Genomic DNA, 21,836 nt, shown 5'->3' with positions numbered 1-21,836 from the left:
TTTGATACAAGAAATGTTAATCAGCCAAAACTTGTTGCCATGTACTGTTTGAATATAAGAAGGGGAATTTAATACCTAAATATGAATGTCAGGATATGTTTTCTGTAATGGCATGTCTGTTTTTAATATCAATAGATAATCATGTTTTTCTTGATTCTATAGACCACATGTGTTTTTAATCCCTAGAACCAGACACTACTGATATCATCTACAGACATTTTTGGAGAGAAAAACAATGTACTGAATGGTGAGGTTTATATCCTCTGTAACCCACTGGTGACACTGCTCTTATAAATTCCAGCAGCATCCTTTGTCATCTGTGTATGCTGGGATCAAATAATGTATTTCTTATCATCAAAAAAATTGGAGACTCAGTGGACACAGAGACTGAACAGTTCACAGGAAATCTACATGATTTAAGACAAAAATGAAATAAAGTTCATTGTCTATGTGAAGGCTGAACTAGAGCAGGACACAGGTCCCAGGTTATTTCCATTGCAGAGTCAGTGTTTGTATGACACACCTGATTGTTCTCTTGAGCGCTTGGTGAACAGCTTTGGAAGTGAATCATGCATTATTGACCAGCATTATGATCTGTTGGAGATAAAATCGGTCTGCCTGAATGGAAAGATAACAAGAGCCTTCATAAAGCTGTTAGGATGGCAGACACATCAGGGCAAAACCAAGAACAGGAAACACTTCAAAGGGAGATGATGTCACTGAAGTTACATGACCAAAGACACTCGGGGAATGTGCAGTGTGTTTTTGTCATCCAGCACTAGTTCGCTCATTTCTGGGGTGTGTGTGACCACGAAGGTCAGTGCAGGACAGGTACGTCTGAGGATGACCTCAGCTGTCTGCTTACACACAGGCGGTCGCGTGCTTTTAGGGCCACTGAAATTTTTCAGGTAATTTGTCCCTGATGAAGCACCGTAGCCCTCCAAGAGGCGAAAACACTTGAGGAGTGTTATGTGCAGCCAATCGTCAGTACTACCCCGCAAGACTACAACAAGGCTGGGAGAGGGAGGGAGACTTGGGAAGCAAAACATGGCGAAATAACAAGTTTGGCTGTTAGCTGCAGTTTGAAATTGCTCCGTGTCTGTAGCGTTGGACTACGACTGCAACTTCTTACAATCTGGACGCCGGAGAACGAAAGCATCGCTTAAGTTTAAATAGTCGAGGGCCCCGGCTTACAAGTATTACGGTGGCTGGCGAAACATAGTGCCTGTCTGTCTGCCTGTGTTTTCCCCGGAAGGTTGGCAGTGCTAGGCGCGACTGTCAACACAGAAAATGGATGAAGACGGAAAGTTTATTCTGGAAAAGACTATTTAGCCTGCTAGCTTGGCCGCGTTAGCTAGCCAGTTAACGTTATTGATCACGCGCACCTGACTCGGTATTCGGATTACCGTGCGCTCTGGCCCAAAATTGAGGAATATTTTAAGTCGTGTTAACAAGTTTAACAACTGCATTCGCAAAGAATTGCAATTCAAACGAGGCCATTATTTTCATTTTCCGCACTTGTTTTACAGTATTATTCTGGGAGGACATGTATTAAAGACAAATAATGACAGCCTGACGGTCGGTTCTGGTGCGGTGCGGACGGACCCGGACGCCATCACATCAGACGTTGCGTTCTCTATAAAAACAACCACAGCGTTGCTAAGGCGTAAATGTTATTTTCTACTTTATCAGCCGAACAAGAAATGTGTCAGTGGCACACCAGGAATATCTGGTAGTTTTTTTCTGCGACACGCATTATTTTATTAAGATAACATTCGCTGGGATGTTGTTCAGCAGCAGAGACGCGGCGTCTTGTCAAAATGAACGCAGCAAGGTGTTCAACAACAGTGGAGGTGCATCGCATTGAAAACCTGCCAGTTGTCAGAGCGGTACCGATGGCCGGCTAACGGTGACGTTCACAGTTTGTTGAAATCTATTTTAAGTTGAATGTGTTTTGGTCCGCAATTGTAACCGGCGTTTCTGTAAAACTACTGCGGGTAACATATCTCTCGGCCAGAGTTGACGTGAGCTAGCCAGCTGGGTGCGTCTGTGGCAGCTCTATCTGCGATGTGTTTGCTAACCTGAAGTGCTACCGCGTTGTTCCGCCACAGTTTCAGCTTAGTGGATCGCCTGTTTGCTCCATTTTCTCTATAGACAAGCCCTTTCGAGCTCGTTTTTTGCTGCTACTTAAATTTTCCCGGAGTACTTCTGATCAAATAACTGGCTAACTTGTTAGCTAACCTAAGTTTCGCCAGCTATGTCTGAAAACGCCCCCACACGAAGCCTGGATGACATAGACCTCGCAGCTCTGAGGGTGAGTATTGTGATTGCAAGATAAGTGTGCTGCACTTTATTCATGTAAAATTACCGACAGACCGACTCCTTCGATGTTGGCATATGAACTGAAGTGTCAGTTTGCCTCTGACACAAGCACGACCATTTAACACCCACGCAACAAAGTTGAGGTGGTAAAAACATCCTCTGGCCTGGTATTTCTACAGGCAGCTGTACTGTGTCAGTATCACAGATTCCCATCAAAGACATTTTCTGATTTCTCCATCTATTAAAGAACCAAGATCTTCAGCCTTGGCAACTTTTCGAGATTGGTTTGTTCATATCTAAAAACATGAAATCATGGCTGCTCCTGTCTCCAGGGCTATAACACTCAGCACCTGATATACTTTGTAATTGTCATGTACTTATTTTTTCATTGCATACAGAAGCCATGATGAACATTTACATGGTTCAACGATTAGGCTGTTTTCTATTTTCATCTGTCAGTGATAACATCTGAGATTGCTTGCACAAAGGATCCCATTGTGTAAATTATTGTTGTTTTAGAGGTGCTTTTTCATATTGAAGCCTAATATTCATCCCCCGTGGAATGGCGAATGAACTTAACCTTGTGTATTTTGGGTCTGGTGTTGTATATTTATAACAGACAACAAACCAGACTCTGTCTGGACTTCGTCCCTGGTGTTTTCTGTGGTCCACCTTGAAGGCCTCAGTCTTGACAAACCACCTGACTTTTTGACCACCCTCCTCCGACATTAGAACCACTTAGCCAGACAGGATTCAAGTCAAATAGAAAAAAACAAAAATGCTTTCCACTGTTCCCAATTGTTGGAAAAGGATGCAGTTTCTGAATTAAGATCACAGCTCTTATATTTCCCCTTGATGAATCTCTCCATCTCAAAGGCAGGTGTCAAAAATGTCTAATTTTTTGCAGCAGTATATCCCCTAAAGACAGACCCCTATTACCATTATAAAGAAATATTTTATGCATTCAGTCACTGCTTTTCTGAATAGATTATAGCCCTGTCTCCCCCTCTTAGGTGCCTCTTTTATTTTAGGTGCTCTTTTTAATTCTCTTGTCTTGATTTAAAATGACCAAAAGGTTACTCACAATGTGCCTCTGGTAATATGATGTCCTGATGCCAGTGTTAAAACTGTGACTTGAAAAAACAGAACACAAAAACAGAAACACCAAAATAAATTTTGTTGAGGAAATTACAGCTTAAAAAATTGCTGTTGAAATTAAAAACATATCAGAAAATACAAGCTATTCCAAAAAATATGTAATAGGAAAAGTCAAATTCCCTGTGCCCTCCGAAAATATCAGGAAACTCGGCAGCACTTTGGTGTAGCTTTAACAGATTTATGGGGCTTAACAGGAGATCAGGAATAGTTTATCCAAAGCCTCATTTGTTGGTCTGTGTTACCTCTTTCGCTGACTTAAAAGGGGTTCACCTGCTAAAATCACCATTGGCAGCTACCAGTAGAGTGTGTGAAACTATAATCATGAATGGGTGAACTGACCACTTAAAGGGGCCCCATGGAGTTTTCTTGCAAACAGACAAAAATTATGTTTATGTTCAATGTTACGCAACAGAACATATTATGTGTATCGTTGAGCACTAACAAATGTATTGAACGCATTTCCTTTTTTATAAACATTTCCATGTTTACTAGCTGGCAGTCTTCTTCTTCCCCGTCTTTTTTGGCACATTGCAGCATATCTTTGATGTTTCCATCACCTTTTGATAAGTGGAATGGTGTCTAACCACTGGCAGGACAGTGTAACATGTCACCCACGCATGTGCATGCATGTGTGCCCTTTTACATGTTCACGAGATAAACAAGATGGGACCCACTCATAGAAAAACAGCTCCATAGCACCACTAGAGGACAAATTCTCAACAGGTAACCTTAAAGTGGTTCAATCTTAGCATTTTTCATGAAACATGCTTGCTACCGAGCACAGAATGACTTCAACATTATTAACAGTCTGCTGTACACAGGAAACAATAAATCATCTGTGCAGAGATGTCAAAAGAAAAGAAAAACAAACAAAAAAACAACTGTTAGCATCCAGACCTTTCTCCAACATTTTGACAGATTTTGGATGGATTCAATATAGCCAATTCAGTTCAGACACTGAACAAAACATATGGTTTTGTTTACTGACACCAGGCCCATAATGGTGGCATAGTCCAACAGTGGCACTCTTGGTGCATTAACAAACCTAAACATTGTTTATCCCTTACTGTGATGTGAAAATTGTGTGAGGTTGCTGAGAAATTGACATGCTGTTGGGATTAGTTTGTTAAATTTAAAAAAAGACATTGCGTCCAACATTAAGATTTATTGTTCGTAAAAGATTGCGTAGCTCAAAATGCAATTATTTGGGGAGGCATTTAAAAACTCTTGAAGTCAATTAGGAAACCTTCTCCCCATGATATTTGGTGAGTGCAAAGTGTTTGAGCCGTGATTTTGACAATTGTTGCAGCTGTGTAACCACAGATAGGACGGGCTTTTAAAAAAACACTTCCTCTGTCAGCCAAGTCGACACCCCTGCAGGAAATGTGTGGTCAGCTTCCCCACGGACCTCTTTTAGAATTCATACGTTGTTGAACTGACAGGCAAGTTGAACGCAACTTGACATTAGGGAAAATTCATTTCATTGTTCCCTGAGGTTCTCTAATATATTGAGTTTACACATTAACATGGCAGCATGATATCGACGAGATGTATCAGTGCTGCCACTTTTATGATTTAAGCAGGCAGCCTGCAGATTTCTCCTCCAGTAGTTTTACTGCTTCCTCGCCTTTCTTGAAATCACTGCCGACAATTTGTTATGACTGCTGATGCTGTGCTGGTGGTGGTACTCCTCGAGCATAACTGTACCCTTCCCCTTCTATCACTTCATTCCTCTCATCCCACTCTCTGCGCTGGACGTGGGTGAATCTACCGCCCCTGCCTTGCCACCCACTCTATCATTACATTATTCTCTTCATACCGTCATTCTCTTGCCTCCTATTTGACGTCATGGTCCCCCCTCTTTTGTGTCCTTGTTCATAGCATGCCTCGAAATCTGGCCAGTATGTTTATTTCATCATATGAGCTATGTGCATTTGCATCACATGTGTTGTCCTTTCCCAATTTTACTGCCAAATCTTTCATAAATTGTATATATATATATATATATATATTTATTTAATTTTTTTTTTTATTCCCATAAATGTGCCTTGTCTCAAAGGAATTTTCCCCTCGTTGTTGAAGGCAGAAAACCCATCATTGGAAACAGATGAAAGCAGGATAGGTCATGCTGTACATTCTAAACCCAAAGCAGCAGTCTCACCACCCACACATCTTAAAGCCATATTGAAATTGCATGAAAGTGGAACTGCTTGTCATTTTCCCTTGTCTCTTGGGGGAGGGGGTTGCATAATTAAGTCAAAGCAACCTACTCATTATTATTGAAATATGTGTTCAGGGCTTTGAAATTTAGAATGAACTAATCAGGAAAAGGCCAGAAGTCCTGTCCACGTGTTCAGAATCCGTTTTTCCGTTTATCTAATCTACTATCAATATTTAGTGTATCTGCTTGTGTGTTTCCTACGTTTAAAGTCTTGTGGGTGAGTGTATGAGTGGGTGAGTTCAGATGATTTATATGGAATAATGGAATTGAAATGTTGGATTTGAATTGGTTTTAGTGTACACAGCAGAAACCATCAAGGGTGTTTTTATGTGTGATTTCTATTCCACTGAGACCAGATTGTGTTTTTTGTGTATTTATGTAAGTGCTCTTGATGGAGTCTGTAGATCTATAGCTATACTCACTTTAATATAGATACACTTCTGTTGCACAGGTAAATAATTCTGCATGCAACTCTTTGTCATACGAAGTACTGAGTTTATTAAATCAACAATTCTTGAGGTCTTGGTAACAGTGGGAAATTAAAATAACTGCAAAACTACTTTAAATTATGTTGGCCTGGTTTTATTTTTTGTCCTCAACAGTATTTTTTATATTCAGACCTGTTTTAATTCAGCCTTTATGCCAACATAATTGAAGCCAGATTGCAGCAGTTGCTGGAACAGGTGCAGCCTGGTAGGATTTTAGTAGTGAGGGGCCACTCTTAACTGAAGAAACATGAGTGTAACAACATGAAAAACGACTTCCACTAAGGGTCGACATTGTAGTGTGGATGTGTAGAATTCAAAAAAGAACAAAGCAGCCTTCACCCACTTAAAACAAAAATAAATGTGTTGTGCTTTGGGTGTGGTCTTTTTAATTTTGCTCCCAAATCTCTAAAAAAAAAAAAAGGCAAAAAAATTTGAGTTTTTTGAAATTCTGTTTTTGTTGGGGCTTTTTGTGTCTTGACCATGTTTGGCTGATGTGGCTCGCCAAGGCGGAAAACATGAATTTGCTGTTGTATCTGACCCCGCTCTGTCTACATGTTGTATGATTTCTGAATCTACTGTGTCTCCCGCAGGATCCAGCAGGAATCTTCGAGCTGGTTGAGGTTGTCGGCAATGGGACATATGGGCAGGTGTACAAGGTGAGACGTGGTGCCTGTGTCACATCTGAATGCTGTAGGACTTTTATTGGAGATTGAAGCGTTCAGCACACAAGTTGTCACTTGTGCAATGAGTTACTGTGAAACTGAGCAGGCTCTAGTGCCTGCTCTTTGTTAAATGCTCTGTGATTTCATTTCTCAGATTACAGCAGATTTATCTTACTGCGATGTCAGTAAATTTTCAGATGTCAGTTTGAAAAATTCAAAGTAGCTGTGGAAAAAGATAAAGGACTTCTGCTGAAGAAAATGTAAAATAAAATGGTGAAATTATGTGATGAAACAGTTATCCGCACTTAATGGGTGAAATTCAAAGAGTTTCAGAAACATGGAGCCTGAGGTCCTTCTTAAACTTGCTGACGACTGCTACAATGATCCAAATTGCTCTTGAATCAGGGCCGTCACGTGAAGACGGGCCAGCTGGCTGCTATCAAGGTGATGGATGTTACAGAGGAGGAAGAAGAGGAGATCAAAGCAGAAATCAACATGCTGAAAAAATACAGCCACCACCGCAACATCGCCACGTACTACGGTGCCTTTGTTAAGAAGAGTCCACCAGGACATGATGACCAACTTTGGGTCTGTCCACCCTTTTACCTCGTCTGATCTTTTTGCAGCAGCGTGCGTCATTAATTGTGCGTACTAAGTTCATGTTTGTCTGTATGTAGCTGGTGATGGAGTTTTGTGGGGCGGGATCAGTGACCGACCTGGTGAAAAACACTAAGGGAAGCTCTCTTAAGGAGGACTGGATCGCTTACATCTGCAGAGAGATCCTAAGGGTGAGAAATTGGAGCCGTACCAGTCAAAGCAAGTATGCAGCAAAGGTCACTCCTTACTGACCAATTTTGTCTTCTCTGTCTGTGCGCAGGGCCTTTCTCACCTCCATGCCCATAAAGTTATCCACAGAGACATCAAGGGTCAGAATGTGCTGCTAACAGAGAATGCAGAGGTCAAACTTGGTATGTTGAATGCTTGGAGTTTTTGGCCAGTGTGTTGCAAAAGTATCTACATGCTATGTCTCATCGCCTCACATCCTTTCTTTTATTCTGATTCCTTTGTCCACATTCAGTTGATTTTGGAGTGAGTGCTCAGTTGGACAGGACTGTTGGGCGTAGGAACACCTTCATTGGCACACCTTACTGGATGGCACCTGAGGTTATTGCCTGTGATGAGAACCCTGACTCCACCTATGACTACAGGGTAAGGGCAGCACTGCATTGTGTGTGAGCACTATGCTGTGAGAGCATATGAAAGATAGAGACTGACCTGGTCTCTTGTGTATTTTGCAGAGTGATATCTGGTCTTTGGGGATCACAGCCATTGAGATGGCGGAGGGAGCTCCTCGTAAGTGTGCCTTTTATTTTTTTAACCTGTTCTTGGTTATATAATGCCTTTCTATGTCCTCAGCAATAGCTAATTTCTCAGCATCTCAAAGCCCATTCTAAAAGACCTCATGAATGAGCTGTCTTGCATATGGGGCCTTGTTGTCTGTGCCTTCGGATGGACAGCTGACTCACTCTAATCAAGGTAGTGTAGTCGTGAGCTGGCAGTTGGTGTGTGGAGGCTGATTGCACAGGTCTCTCTGGTCTGCTTAGCGAGGAGATGTGTCTGCCTTGAGATTTGGTGTTAAACCTGACTAAGAGGCTAAGAAAATTTCACTGAAGAGAAGCAGCAAAAATGTTTGCAAAATAAATTACCGGAGCTGTGGTAAAGAAAATCCATGGAAAACAGTGGCTCAACGTGAGTAACTTCTGGCCTGGCATCCTGCTACTTTCTACTTTTTGGTGCTTATTATACTGCCACTATTATAACCCTACCTGCAGAAAGAATTGACTTACACTATTTACCATAGGTTTGCTTAGTATTGCATTGGATATTAAAGTAATAGCAAAAAACACTTGCAATATAGTGCTATTGTTTTATGAGCTCTGCAGTGTTACAAAATGTGTCTTCACTCTGCCTGAAGCTGCCTGTGGCTAATTTTTGAGCTGGGAACAAAGTGAGCTGTATTGAATAAAATTGAAATTCCTCCTTCACTGAAATATTTCAGAACTTTTGCTTTCTAGTACTAAGACTGTGCAGAATGATGAGTCTGAAGGCTGTTTTGACATTCATCTGCTGTAGGAGGAAAGTTTTTTTGTCCTCACCTTAAATCTGAGGTTTAAGGCGTTTACATACAATTATGATGAACTGGTTCTGAAGCCAGCCGGTCCAATATGAAACTTGCAGTGCAATGTGGAAACCTTAGGCCTCCATTGCGTATGCTATTTCTATATTGATATATTCTAGATTTCTCAGTGAGGGAGAGGAAGTAAATGTATTTTTTTTCTTAACAAGGTAATTAAACTTTTTTTAATGTGGAAAAAATATATCACACATCATTATCCTAAGTATTTTAAGTCTCAGAACATGTCTTGAGGGGCCCTTTAAGCTGAATGTTCAAGTGGAGTGTAGTTTTTGTTTAGATTAGCTTTTTTTGCATGACAGTTGCATTAATCAGTTAATCTTTAAAAAATCTGTTTAAACATGAGAAATGTATTTTTGTTTTGCTAAACAAAGTGAACCATGTCAAGACACAACATTGGTCTTGGATAACTCAAGATGGGTATTTGTCATTTACTACATGATAAATGTTTTGGCATTTTTTCAAATTTTGTCCTCCATGACTGAACTGGGGAATGTGTGACAGGTGGACTACGGTCAGTTTATCTACAGATCATGAAAGCGCAGGACTTACAAAATGTGATAAACGTCTTTATGTCATTGAGATGCATCATTATTCCAGATGCAGTTATGTATTCATTTGCCTTACAGGGCATGCCACAACATTGTTTGCTTGCCAGTGTGTCACACAAAACCTCAGACTCAGCTAATTAAATTTTTTTTTTAGCATGTTTCAGCTTGCTTTTTTAATTGTTTAACACACAATATTTCTTATGTATAATGAGTGTGAGGAAGTGTATGCGATAGATTGTCCCCAAAATCTATGTTACATGGAAATATAAGGGAACCTATGTCCTACCTTGCCATATAGTGTTGTTTGTGGTTGCACAGTAAATGAAGCATTCTGTTCACTTGCAGGGTTAGAGACACTGTCTATAGCTCTTCTGTTTGTTCACCTAAGGTGCATGAATTCTTAGAAGAAAACCTAGAGTTGTCAGTAAGGTGAAGACAATCTTTTGGACTTAGTTATCTAAAAGTCTAGACAAACAGAACAATTCACTCAAAGTATTTAATGAAACACTAAACGAGACAGCAGTATGTAACTCTGTGTACTTCAGTTATCAGTAGTGGATCAGACAAGCATTTGTATTGAACTGACATAAGTTCTGCAATAACTAGATCCAAATCTAGCAAAACATACCAAAGATATACCAAGTAGGAAAAATCAGGTCATGGCTGGAGAGTACATTTACATGCACTGTGGTAACGTGGTTGCTCTGCCAACATCCTGCCAGTGGGTGATCCATTCCTTTTAAATGAAAATAAGCCACTCAGACCTCCTAAATAAAAACTGATTTTGCTTAAACATTATTACTATGTGTCATACATGTTAACCATGCATGTTATGTGAAGCACACATTATCAGTATACCTGTGATTCCTCTGTTTTTAATGTAGTCCTTAAAATGCTGAAATGAAATTTCCTTCTTGTCTGGCTGTCTCAGTCACGTTGCATATGTCCAAAAGACTGTGTTACAAAAGCCTATTTACTGTCAAAGTGTAAAGCTAACCAGTCAGGTTTAGCTGCCTACCTACGCTGGGAACACAATGACTCACAGGCCCTGCTCTTACATTCAATGTAACAATAAGCCTGGGGCACCAGGAAATATTGGATAACAGCAGCAGTAACCATGTTTGAGGATACAAAGAATTTGTTTAATGGTAGATAGTATTACAAACTACCATGTGTGGGAATATATGATATTGTGTCTAAGATGAAATTTATTTGGATTTTCCTTTTTCCTTCTTTATCCTGCAGCTCTCAGCATGGGTAGGAGGATTTAATGATACCTAACAACTCTCACCATCTCCTTTGTTTCTGTAGCCTTGTGTGACATGCACCCGATGAGAGCCCTCTTCCTGATTCCCAGGAATCCCCCTCCGAAACTTAAATCCAAAAAATGGTGAGTTATCAACCATCCTGCTGTGTCCTTCCACGTCTTATTTACATATATCTGAGACACTTTATGAGCTGTTAAGCCTCAAAACTTGAACATGTTTTCAAAGGCAAGTCGAAGAGAAAGTTGCTGATTTTAAAGTCCAACTGAAATTAAAAATGTTTTTTTGTTTGCTACAACACACTTACATATCTGCTCGGCAAAATTTGACACCATAAGGGAGAAATTTACATAAAAATCTTTTTTGGTTTCATGATGGCGCCCCCTAGTTTTGCATAAATTTGACAGAGTACCATCTGCATAGATGAAAACCTTATTTTGATAGAGCCAATCAAAGCGTGCATAAAGCAGTAAAATTAGTGTTCCATGTCAGATAGCAAACCTAAGAACACGAGCACACGTCTTGTCCTGCCACCAAACAAACATTCACTGGTGAAAAGTGCGCTGCTAATGTTACTTTGCAGGCTCGATAGCTAATCAGCTGCATAGCTGCAGCATATTAAACAGGATGTAAATGTACTTGCAAATGTCACTTGGGCCCAGTTAGATGCCAGTGTGGTCCTTACTCTTCAATACTACTAACAACACACTGTCAGCCCATGTCCTTTAGCTACAGCACAAGTTTGCTCACTTTGTCACTCGTTTCCTGCGGTGTGGCACAGGCACTCTGGCAACCTACCAGCTGCTGTGAATCAAATATAGACACCGTGTCCCTCTAGCCAACTGAGGGCTAAGGAAGCATTTACTTCCCCAAAGACTGTTTTTTCTTAATTTTCTTCATTCTTCACTATTAACAGTACATTGAAAAAACCATTGACATTATTATGCCTCCATAACGGCAGCAGCAATGGCCAGAGACATTGTCCATCTGTCCGTCCAATTCATTCTTGTGAACGCCATATGCCACAAACGCCTTGAGGGAATTTCTTCAAATTTGGCACAAACATCCAATCGGAGTCGAGGATAAGCTGATCAGAATTTGCAGTGAAAAGTCAACACATTTTTGACCATAACTCAAGAACTGAAACACTAATTATGACAAAATTTGCATAAATGACTTGTACTATGAAATAATGAAGTGAGAACATTTTAGATATAAAGGCTCAATAGTTATATTCAGTGACATCATAATGTTCTGCAACAACACTTTTCTGGCTGTTATTGAGCACCATAACTCAGGAACAGAAGGGGAGATTGTGACCATATTTCACATTTGGTCAGATACTGAACTGGTGACCCTAATCTTGGGTGTCCACCTTCAAACTGTGCTGATTGTTTAGATCTTCTGTGCTGCCGGGGTGAAGATGTGTGTGAAGTGTCAACATTTTCCAATCTGTCGCCTCTTTGCAGCAACATCCATATTTGAAGCATTGTAGTCCAGCACAGGCTCGTTGGTTCTGCTGATATTGAGCTTCAGGTGGTTGTTGCTGCACCATGTGATGAAGCTCTCTATCAGTCCTCTGTGCTCCTCTGGAAGAATAGTCTCTAAGTGAAGACAGCATGTTTCTTGCTGGAAATTATTCTCTGGAATCATAAAACTCATTATAGTGATAACTTCCATTTGGCCAGAAAATACACGTAATACCTTTTATTGAATTCCTTCAAAGTCTTAACTGTGCAGTACATTACACAGTAGATAAATTCTGTTCCAGTGTCTTTCCCTTTCAGATTACTTGGAAATATTTGTTAGTAGTGGATCACACACACATTTGACAATTATCTTTTTGTATTGAACTGAAATAAGTTCTACAATAACTCGATAGCCAAATCCAACAACCATGCCAAAGATATCCCCAAGTAGGAAAATCAAGTTATGGCTGCAGAGTACATTTGTACTGTGGTAACACGGTTGCTCTGTTTACTTGATGTTTGAGAAAACAGGTTACTGCAGAGCAGCAATAACCAGGTTAAGTGCATATAAGTACACTTAATGAGAACAGCACGGAGTGGAAAGAATGCTGCTTGGTACACAAAGGCACATTTTGAAACAAGTGTTTTGGATTTTTGCTGTGCACCCTTGATTAAAGGCCATTAAAATGTATTTTGTTAGTAATCATGTTGTGCTCACATTGTTTCAGACATTAAATGAGAGGAAGGTAGCAGCTGGTAGCTGGTAGTAAAGTATTTTCTCAGACTGTTAATGTAATGTTCATTGTTAGCTGGTTAATCTCAGCTACTAGCTCCCCTGTCACTGAAATCATTTCTGTAAAGACATTGCAGAGTGGGAACTTAAGTGGCTTTAGTTTAAAAATCTTCATAAAAGAAGATTCCTACAGACTTCACATACACAAATGCTCCTCAGGAAACGCTGGACATGTGAAAGGGGCTAAAGAACGACCCTGTCCCACTTGAATCCCTCTCATTATTGATGGATCAGGATTCTGGGCAATGACAACTGTTCCAGGCCTCCCCACTCTCCTGTTCTCCTTCACTAGTTTATCATCCTCTGACCTCTCTCTTCCTCCCAGGTCCAAAAAATTCATTGACTTTATAGAGGGCTGTCTCGTGAAGACATACCCCAGCCGACCATCCACAGAGCAGCTGCTCAAGCATTCCTTCATCAGGGACCAGCCCACCGAGCGCCAGGTCCGAATCCAGCTGAAAGACCATATTGACCGCACGCGCAAGAAAAGGGGAGAGAAAGGTAAGCAAATAAGATGGAAAGAGCCTAAATGGGTGTGAACCAGCCTACACTGTCTCTTCACAAACAGTCACAGGCAGTATACAGTTCTGTGGGTTAGTGTGACACAATGTTTTTTTTGTTTCTGTTTGACTTCTCTTTACTCTGATTTTGCCTATAGAAGAGACAGAGTATGAGTACAGTGGTAGTGATGAAGAGGATGAAAACCGCGGAGATGATAGAGAGTCAAGGTAATTGCATTGTGTCATCTCTGTCCAAGTCGGTTGAACCCTTCACTTCTGTTCACCGTATGAGTGATTGTCTCCAAAATCATCTCCCTCATCATCAGTTCGATCCTCAACGTGCCCGGTGAGTCCACCCTTAGGCGGGACTTCCAGCGTCTGCAGCAGGAGAACAAGGAGCGCTCGGAGGCTCACAAGAGGCAGCAGGCCCAACTGGCTGCCCAGCGCAGGGACCCTGAAGAACACAAGAGGCAACTGTTGCATGACCGACAGAAACGCATCGAAGAGCAGAAGGAACAGCGTCGCCGACTTGAAGAGGTAATAATTGAGCAGGGAATTGGTACTTTTTTCATCGAATAGTTTGACATTATGACAAGTGCGAGAAGTAGATGAAGAATGATGCTACTCTCATATCTGTATACTGAAAGTGGAACTAGAGCAAGGAAACAATTGTCTTAGCTTAAGACTTGAAGCAGGGCTAAACGGCTAGCCTTACTGCCTCCAAAGCTAAAAAAAAAAAAAAAATACTCCTACCAACACACACAGACATGAGATTGGTATCAACGTGTCAAACTATTCTTTCTAAGGAAAGATATTTTTCCTGCTTTTATTATAATTTTCTTTCTATTTAGTTGTTATTGTAGTTTTTCATACACTTACCATTCAAATATTCATAGCATTATTACAGTACTGCACCCAATATTGAGAACATTTTAATTTCAAAGCCAAAGTGCACCAAGCAGCTAATATATTCGTCTGCTTGTCTGTGATGTGTCTGTTCTTGTCCTGTCCTTCAGTGTCTGAACTACTTGCTTTTGCCGTTTTGTTTGCCCCTCATCAAGTCTTCAGTCTTCAGCTCAGTATTTGGTTGGCCACTGTTTGGTTTGGTCATATGTACACTGCGTATTTGTCTTTTATATTTGTCTTTGTGGGCCCTAGCAAATCGTTGTTATGTAATAGTCTGATTGTATATCTATGAACAATAAAGTACATTTTACATAATAAAATCAAACAACATTTAAGAGTAATAATGTCTTAATAGCTTAGATTTTGACATTTGGAAACGAGGCCTGTGCTCTCTGTGCTAAACACACCAGTACACTTAACCTATCCAAGTCAAAGCCTCCATGACTACTAGAAGAACTAGTTGCCAGTCCTCAACAAAGACTCAGGTCACCTTCACCAGTCCCTTTTCAACATTTTGTTTGCTAACATTCGTAGATACATAAATAGGTAAACCGTGGGGAGTAGGGTGAGATTATTCAAAGTGAAAGAAAGTCCAGCTCCTAGCAACACAAGTGTTAACTATTAATTCTGCAAATTGCACTGAGAGTGAGATGTTTTGTGAGTAGGAAGTTTGTAAAATGCCTCGTAACTGTGAAAAGGTAGTTTCACCCTTACATAGTATGGAGATTAGTGAGTTGTATTAGTGGCTCAAGATTCAGATTTTCTCTGCACTAAAACCACTAATCTGCCTGTTACGAGGCTGTGAAACAGCTCTGCAGTCTGCGTGTGTTTATTTGACTTCCACAATGCATAGAAACAATATGCATACTATTTTTTACAAGCTGTCTTATTTAAGGCTTCCAGTCTACAAGAATTGAAGTAGGACAGCGAACAAGCTAAACAGTTTAGCCAAGAAATGACATTCACAGTCAACAGGTACATGCAGAGACATGAAATTTAATCAGTGTATCCTTTTTTATTTCATTTTATTATCTTTTATTAGCTTCACTAACAGCCTTTCAACCCATAACAATCTTTATTCCACACGTTGGTTTGTACAGTGTCTGCATATAATGCTGTAAACAGTGTTTGGACGCCACTGTTTGGAGTAATATATATTGTCAATGACATTGGTGATTAAGATGCTTGCACAGTACAAGTATTGTTAAATATTGTAGTAGTTGAATGTTTTGATATATACTTGAAATTTTGCCAATATTTGGCATAACCCTGAATGTGTAGCAGCATATTATCTTCTTCCAGAAGGCAAATGAACTTGCTTTGAATTTCTATCCCATATAGAGCTGACAAGAAAGTGCCATCATAGTGACAAATAGTTAGGGAAAAAGCCTTGTGCAAAACTCTGCCTCAGAGTCAGATGACCGTTGTCATTTTACGTGTTATCACATGCATCAAACAAATATTGCACAGTGTACCAACAAGCCACTGTGTGTTTGTGATCTAATTGTTAGGCTTGAGGTAACACTTTACAGCATGCTTTTAGACATTGTTTAAATAAAGGTTATGTGCATTGCTGAAGATTTTGAAAGACATACCCATGTAACTCAGCTCTTTGATGGGCTGAGAAAGTGCGGCTGTCAAATGTTTGAGGAGTTATGTGGGATTTGAATGAGGCACACATAATTACACTCTATATTGCTGTTGTTATTATAAGCATTGTGCGGCATTGGTAAGGTATTTTACTGTGGTAAGACTGAGCTCCCCTAATATACCTCCAACTCCTCCTCTGTCTTCTCTGCCTCTTCTGTTCAACTGTAAAGTGCCAACAACAATTGAGTGAGCTCAAAAGAGCTCCGAGTGTTTTGTGTCACTACCAAGTGGGAGGTTCTCATTTCGCTACGAACACAAACCGTGTTGTTTCAATGTCCCCTAAACAAGCAGATTAAACACTAGTCAATGCCCAAAGTGAACAACTGTGATCAGTTTTAATCAAAGCCACACACTCAGAAGATGATTAGGATGCAATAGGTGTGTGTATGTGCGTGTTTGTGAGAATGACTCACAGCCTCTATTCTCTACCCTGCACTCCTGCTCCCTTTATTTCCTTTTTTTCCAGCTCTTTGTACAAAAAACAAGGGAGGGTTGGCTCATAAGCAGGCTATCCATTATAAATTCCCCTGTGCAAACATAGCCTCCGTGCTCATTTCTCTTTTTCCTGTCACCCTTCTCTCCCAGCAACAGAGAAAGGAGCGAGAGATGGTGAGGCAGCAAGAAAAAGGTCCCCATCGGAGACTTGACGATATGAGACGGGAGGAAGATAGAAGGCTGGCTGAGAGGGAGCAGGTAACCAACCACAGGAGACAGGGGGCCGTAATCAGCCAATCAGTGTGAAGTGTGGGTGTGTCCACCGGCAACACTGCAAGTTGCTCTGGTGGTGAAATTCCACGAGTAGGTTGCCATAGCAGCAAGGGTCTAAATTAGTGTATTTATTCAGAGATGAGTTTTCTGTGGGTGAGCTCTCTGTGTCTCTTATGCTCTGTTTCCAGTCTACCCTCAGGAACACAAGAGTCTGGCATCATAGCACCATCACCTTGTTGTGCCAGATACTGACTTTATATTAGTATGGTGACGATCACAATATACTGCTAAATATTTGAATTATTCTTAAATAGTAATTTAGCACATTCTGTATGTGGTGGTGGACAGTGATGTTTTGTTTGAATGGTAAACTTTGATTTGTCTCTTCCAGTGTCTGAACAGGAACAGTGCATGTTTTGTCACACAAATTCAGTGTTAGAGTTGTTGATTTTTATCAGGGTTTTACTGGAATGACATTACATAACTGTTATCTGCCCCTATCACATACACCAACCTCATACACTTTCATTTCCCCTTTCCCTCATTAATGCCCATCATTCCTGCCTTCTTACCTTTACCCAGGAGTTTATCAGACACAAGTTAGAAGAGGAGCAACGTCAGTTAGAAATCCTTCAGCAGCAGTTGCTTCAGGAGCAAGCACTGCTTATGGTAACCTGTCCTCAATTCTAGTCTTCTGTCATTGCTTGTTTTGACTGCAGAGGTTTCACTCTCCTCCTGTCGGTAATACTGCATCAGTAAAGGAAAATACTGTGTGTCCCCCCACAACAGTGTGGCTCTGTTTTCGTTAGAAAACAGACTCTGCAGTGTTACATGTCTGCTTGTGTTCGGGTGGATGGTTTTAGGTGGAGGAAAAAACAGTTGAGATGAACAGCTCTACTTGTATTTGTAACAAAGTAAAACAGATCCAGGTTCTGGATATACAGCTCCTTCATGTAGATATGCTCTACATTTTGCAGAATGTGGGTGCATCTCCCACAGTATTGTATGTCTTGTAAAGGCATGCGCTGACCTAGATTTTGGGGGCAGTTTTGGGCAGATTACAGTGTATTAGTGCAAATGTATCTTGCTTACACTGATGGGAAGACATCAGGGAACCTTTGTTTGAGCTAACTCCTGTGAAGCATAGGAGTTTCTGTCAGTTTGGATTGGGCCATAGCATTTGCTCTTTGTTCCTTTTTTTTGGAGGGAGAAAGAGCCCAATCCTCACTCCTGCACGCGCAAGGCTATTCAGACTTTGGTTCTTCATTTATCTGCTCATACACATAATCCTTGTGTATGTGCATATCCTCGTAGGGGCCAGAGCACAGTCAAAGGACAGTGTCCGTGGAGCAGTTTTAGGGGTTCACTGTCATTAACAATTAACAGAGATGATGATGGAGAGATGGAACAGTGATGTGAGGCAATTCTAGTGAAGTAGCCACAGTTGGTATTACAGGATCATTTGACATACACAGGCCACAGAAAACTTTTTCTATACACACTCATTGCAAAAGGAGTGATGTTAAAGCAATCATTATATTTATGAATACTTTTTTTGACTCCCTCAAGCACCCCAAGATAGTTGAGATTTAATACAATTTTGTCATATGTGTCCAACTGTAATACACCTGCGTGTAATGAACTCCATTCGTCCCCCGTTATTTTTACCAAATACATGAACAAAATGCATGAATAAAAAAGGGAGTGTGTCAGGATGTGTGAAGTCCAGCACAATTAATTGCTAATAGAAGTCTGTCTAAATCTACACACCATATGGTCATGAAGCATGAACAGGAAAAAAAGAGAATTGGCTCTTTAGTTTGCTTCACTGAGATATCATCCATATTATCCCTCTGGAGGGAATATGGGAATGCTATGGTCTCATATTTTACCTGAAAATAGTTGTAATCTCTGGCCTGGCCTCAAACAAAACAAGACTCAACACTGTTTTGGATGTGTGGAGGATTTCTCCTTTTAAAAAACCAAAACACCTTTTCCCTAAAATTGAATATATCCATATTGTACAGTAGCTGCATATCTGTGTCAGGGTCATGGTGGCAGCAGGGCAGGAAGGCTTTATCTCCTTGTACAGGGGAGCTTACTCAAGGTCCCTCTGAGCAATGTACTGTACTGTAATCCCTCCATTGTGTCCTCAGTCTACTCTAAAGTTCCCTCCCACACAGAGAAGCACCTGGGTGAGGCATCCTCACAGTGGTTTATTTTCGAGAAACCATATTTTGCTTGTTTGTATCCACAGTCTCACACGTTCGCTCTCTACCCAGACCATGTGGGCCATATGTGAGCATCATAGTGAAGATTGCTAGTGCTTTGCTTTGTGTGCCATAGCGATTTGCACTGTAAGCGGTTAAGAAGGACAATTTAAGAAAAGTATTTAACTCTTTCAGAGTCTAATCTCTGCTCCAGTGAGAAGTAATCTGAATTTGAGTGTACATGCGTGACTCATGAATGAATCTCTTCTGCAATTTCTTGTTTTCTAATTAACATAGTGGCCATCAAAGGTCTGGGAGACCTGTGCCTACGACTCACAATGAAAAAGCAATAAGTTAACTGACTCACTCTGATGCTGTGTTTAATAAACAGCACAAAAAAGGTGTAGCTACAGACAGGATCAATATTCTTTTGATGTGGGTTGGTAATTGACTGCTGCACTAAAAATAGGAGTACAGGAGAGATGATAAAATCTTCCCAAAACATTACCTCAGTGGATGAAATCATTATTGTTCAGCTAAATATGCAAACCTTTGCCTGTAGTTTCAGTGAATGCAGACTTGCTGTTTTGCAGATGTGTTGGTTTGGTTATGACCTGCCTGATCTGTCTGTTGTCAAGTCTGAGGCAAGCATCGGTTTGACTGCAGTGTGTGTCTTTGCTTAGGAGTATAAGCGGAAGCAGCTGGAGGAACAGCGTCAGTCAGAGCGGCTGCAGAGGCAGCTGCAGCAGGAGCATGCCTACCTGGTGTCTCTGCAGCAGCAGCAGCAAGAAAAGAAACCCCAGCTCTACCACTACAACAAAAACCTGGAGCCCAACAACAAACCTACTTGGGCCCGTGAGGTAACAGTGTTACCTACATTTGAAGTGTTGCACACCACAGTCAGCCTACAGACTAAACCCTCTTTCACTGTCATCCGTCTTAAAGGTGGAGGAGCGAAGTAAGCTCAACAGACAGGGCTCACCTAAGATCTGCACCACTGTCTCTGACACTGCCATCCAGTCACGCTCTGACTCAATCAGCCAATCAGGAGTGGTCCAGTCTGCTCAGACCCCACCAATGCAGAGGCCCGTTGAACCACAAGGGGGTCAAGGAAAGGTGGGTGTTAGCCAGTGCTTAAAAATGAGTTGATTTAAAAAAGAACAGAACATACAACTGCTCATGTCTTTCTGCCCCTAATTCTTTAGCTGCTTCACTCTTTATTGCCTATGCTACTTTATTTATGGCTTCTTTTTCTTCTTCTCCCTCCTTTCCCTCTCTGCCCCCTTGTAATCACTTAAAAAACCCCTAAAAAATCACCTCGGAATACAAACACAACCTTGCATTCTTCTCCACCTCGGTCTACTTCTCCAACTGTCTTGCACTTTCTTCCTTCCACTTGGCTGCTCCTCCCTCCTGGTGTGCTGCTCCTGTCCTCTGCAGTTCCAGATGGCTCACTTGGTTCCACTGAAGCCTTATGCTGCCCCTGTCCCTCGCTCCCAGTCCCTCTGTGACCAGCCCACTAAGACCATGTCCGCCTTCCCCACCCAGGATCCTTCCCTTACCCCCACACCCCGCCCCATCCACTCTAGAGAGCTGGTGCGTCAAAACTCAGACCCCACTTCTGAAACCCCGGCCCCACAGGCACACCAAATCAGAGAGGATCGTGGCCCCTGGATCCGCCTGCCAGATGTGGAACTCCCACCCAAGGTGAGATCTTGTGGCTGGTTCATTCATTCAGCAGTCATTGTGCAAACCCCAAGCATAACCTCACCTTGCACTTGTTTTTAACAAGACTCCCACAAATGCCATTTTAGCTGAACGACACTTTGTAAACAGAGATGGTTTATGGGATAATATCTTCAGAACATCTTGGGTGCATTAAAGGCTGCTTGATCTACCTGATAACAGGCAAATCTTGGGTGGTATTAGGGTTAAAACAAAAAAAATCTGTGGTCACTCACTCACTACTGTTTTTGCTCATAAATGTAAGACTATGATACTGCTTTCCTCAGATTCCCCAGAGGACAGCATCTATTGCCACAGCTCTCAACACCAACCTGACCTCTGGCATCAGGCATCCAGTAAGAGCCAGGTACTGAAGACTGCCAAATGATTTGATCAGATATTTCCTTAAATTAGTGCCTCCTAAATTGTGCTAGATTTTGATGATGACTTGGGATAACTACTTAATGTATCCTCATGGCAGCAATCCAGATCTCAGCCGCAATGATCGCTGGGAGAGAGGAGACAGTATGAACATCATATCCAATCTGCCTCAGACTGGCTCTCTAGAGAGGCATCGCATCCTCAGTGAGTCCCTGCCTCTCCAGTGCTATTTCTCTGCAGACTGTCTTTGCAGTAAATCTGATTTCAGAATTACAAGTACACCCTACAACTTTGCTATTTGCAGGTTCCTCCAAAATGGATTCACCCATTCTCTCCCATGATAGTCGTCATAAGCCAGGGGAGTCTCGCACTTCCTCCCGTCCTGGGCGCCCTGCTGTAAGTGGCTCTTTCAAACAGACATTATACTGGCTGTCTTTCCAATATTCCTGACTTATAATACTGATTTTAACATTGCTGAAAGGCTGCATGCAGCATGTAATATTGCTCAGATATAAGAAGTTATGAAATAACTTACTGTATGTTCACTTTTGATCTCAAGCACACCTGTTCTTAAACTGACATGTAATGTACTTACTGAGGGTTTTCTCTTCACTTTACCTTTCCTTTACACTT

At 41.2% G+C, this 21,836-nt stretch overlaps 1 protein-coding gene across 4 annotated transcripts in view; it reads left to right on the top strand.

Moving 5' to 3' along the window:
* Positions 1-949: 949 nt before the first annotated feature.
* The window catches only part of mink1 (misshapen-like kinase 1), a 32,877-nt gene continuing 11,990 nt past the window's right edge, over positions 950-21,836 (top strand). For 2 of the 4 annotated variants that reach the window (XM_070983221.1, XM_070983220.1), the window contains exons 1-19: positions 950-2,314; positions 6,780-6,845; positions 7,257-7,439; positions 7,529-7,639; positions 7,729-7,819; positions 7,930-8,060; positions 8,150-8,204; positions 10,908-10,986; positions 13,449-13,624; positions 13,782-13,851; positions 13,950-14,160; positions 16,765-16,872; positions 17,470-17,556; positions 19,781-19,957; positions 20,043-20,213; positions 20,646-20,804; positions 21,110-21,189; positions 21,304-21,407; positions 21,508-21,599. In XM_070983221.1, coding sequence (XP_070839322.1) covers positions 2,258-2,314; positions 6,780-6,845; positions 7,257-7,439; positions 7,529-7,639; positions 7,729-7,819; positions 7,930-8,060; positions 8,150-8,204; positions 10,908-10,986; positions 13,449-13,624; positions 13,782-13,851; positions 13,950-14,160; positions 16,765-16,872; positions 17,470-17,556; positions 19,781-19,957; positions 20,043-20,213; positions 20,646-20,804; positions 21,110-21,189; positions 21,304-21,407; positions 21,508-21,599 — 2,208 coding nt within the window. In that variant the 5' untranslated portion in view covers positions 950-2,257. Of the gene's footprint in view, positions 2,315-6,779; positions 6,846-7,256; positions 7,440-7,528; positions 7,640-7,728; positions 7,820-7,929; positions 8,061-8,149; positions 8,205-10,907; positions 10,987-13,448; positions 13,625-13,781; positions 13,852-13,949; positions 14,161-16,764; positions 16,873-17,469; positions 17,557-19,780; positions 19,958-20,042; positions 20,214-20,537; positions 20,805-21,109; positions 21,190-21,303; positions 21,408-21,507; positions 21,600-21,836 lie in introns of all 4 variants that reach the window. The other 2 variants (XM_070983219.1, XM_070983218.1) reach the window with 1 other exon arrangement.

The sequence above is a fragment of the Chaetodon trifascialis genome, chromosome 16 (assembly GCF_039877785.1).
Source record: "Chaetodon trifascialis isolate fChaTrf1 chromosome 16, fChaTrf1.hap1, whole genome shotgun sequence".
Classification (NCBI taxonomy): Eukaryota; Metazoa; Chordata; class Actinopteri; order Chaetodontiformes; family Chaetodontidae; genus Chaetodon; species Chaetodon trifascialis.
The sequence above is the reverse complement of the archived record's forward strand: the minus strand, read 5'-3'. Positions and strand labels throughout refer to the sequence as shown.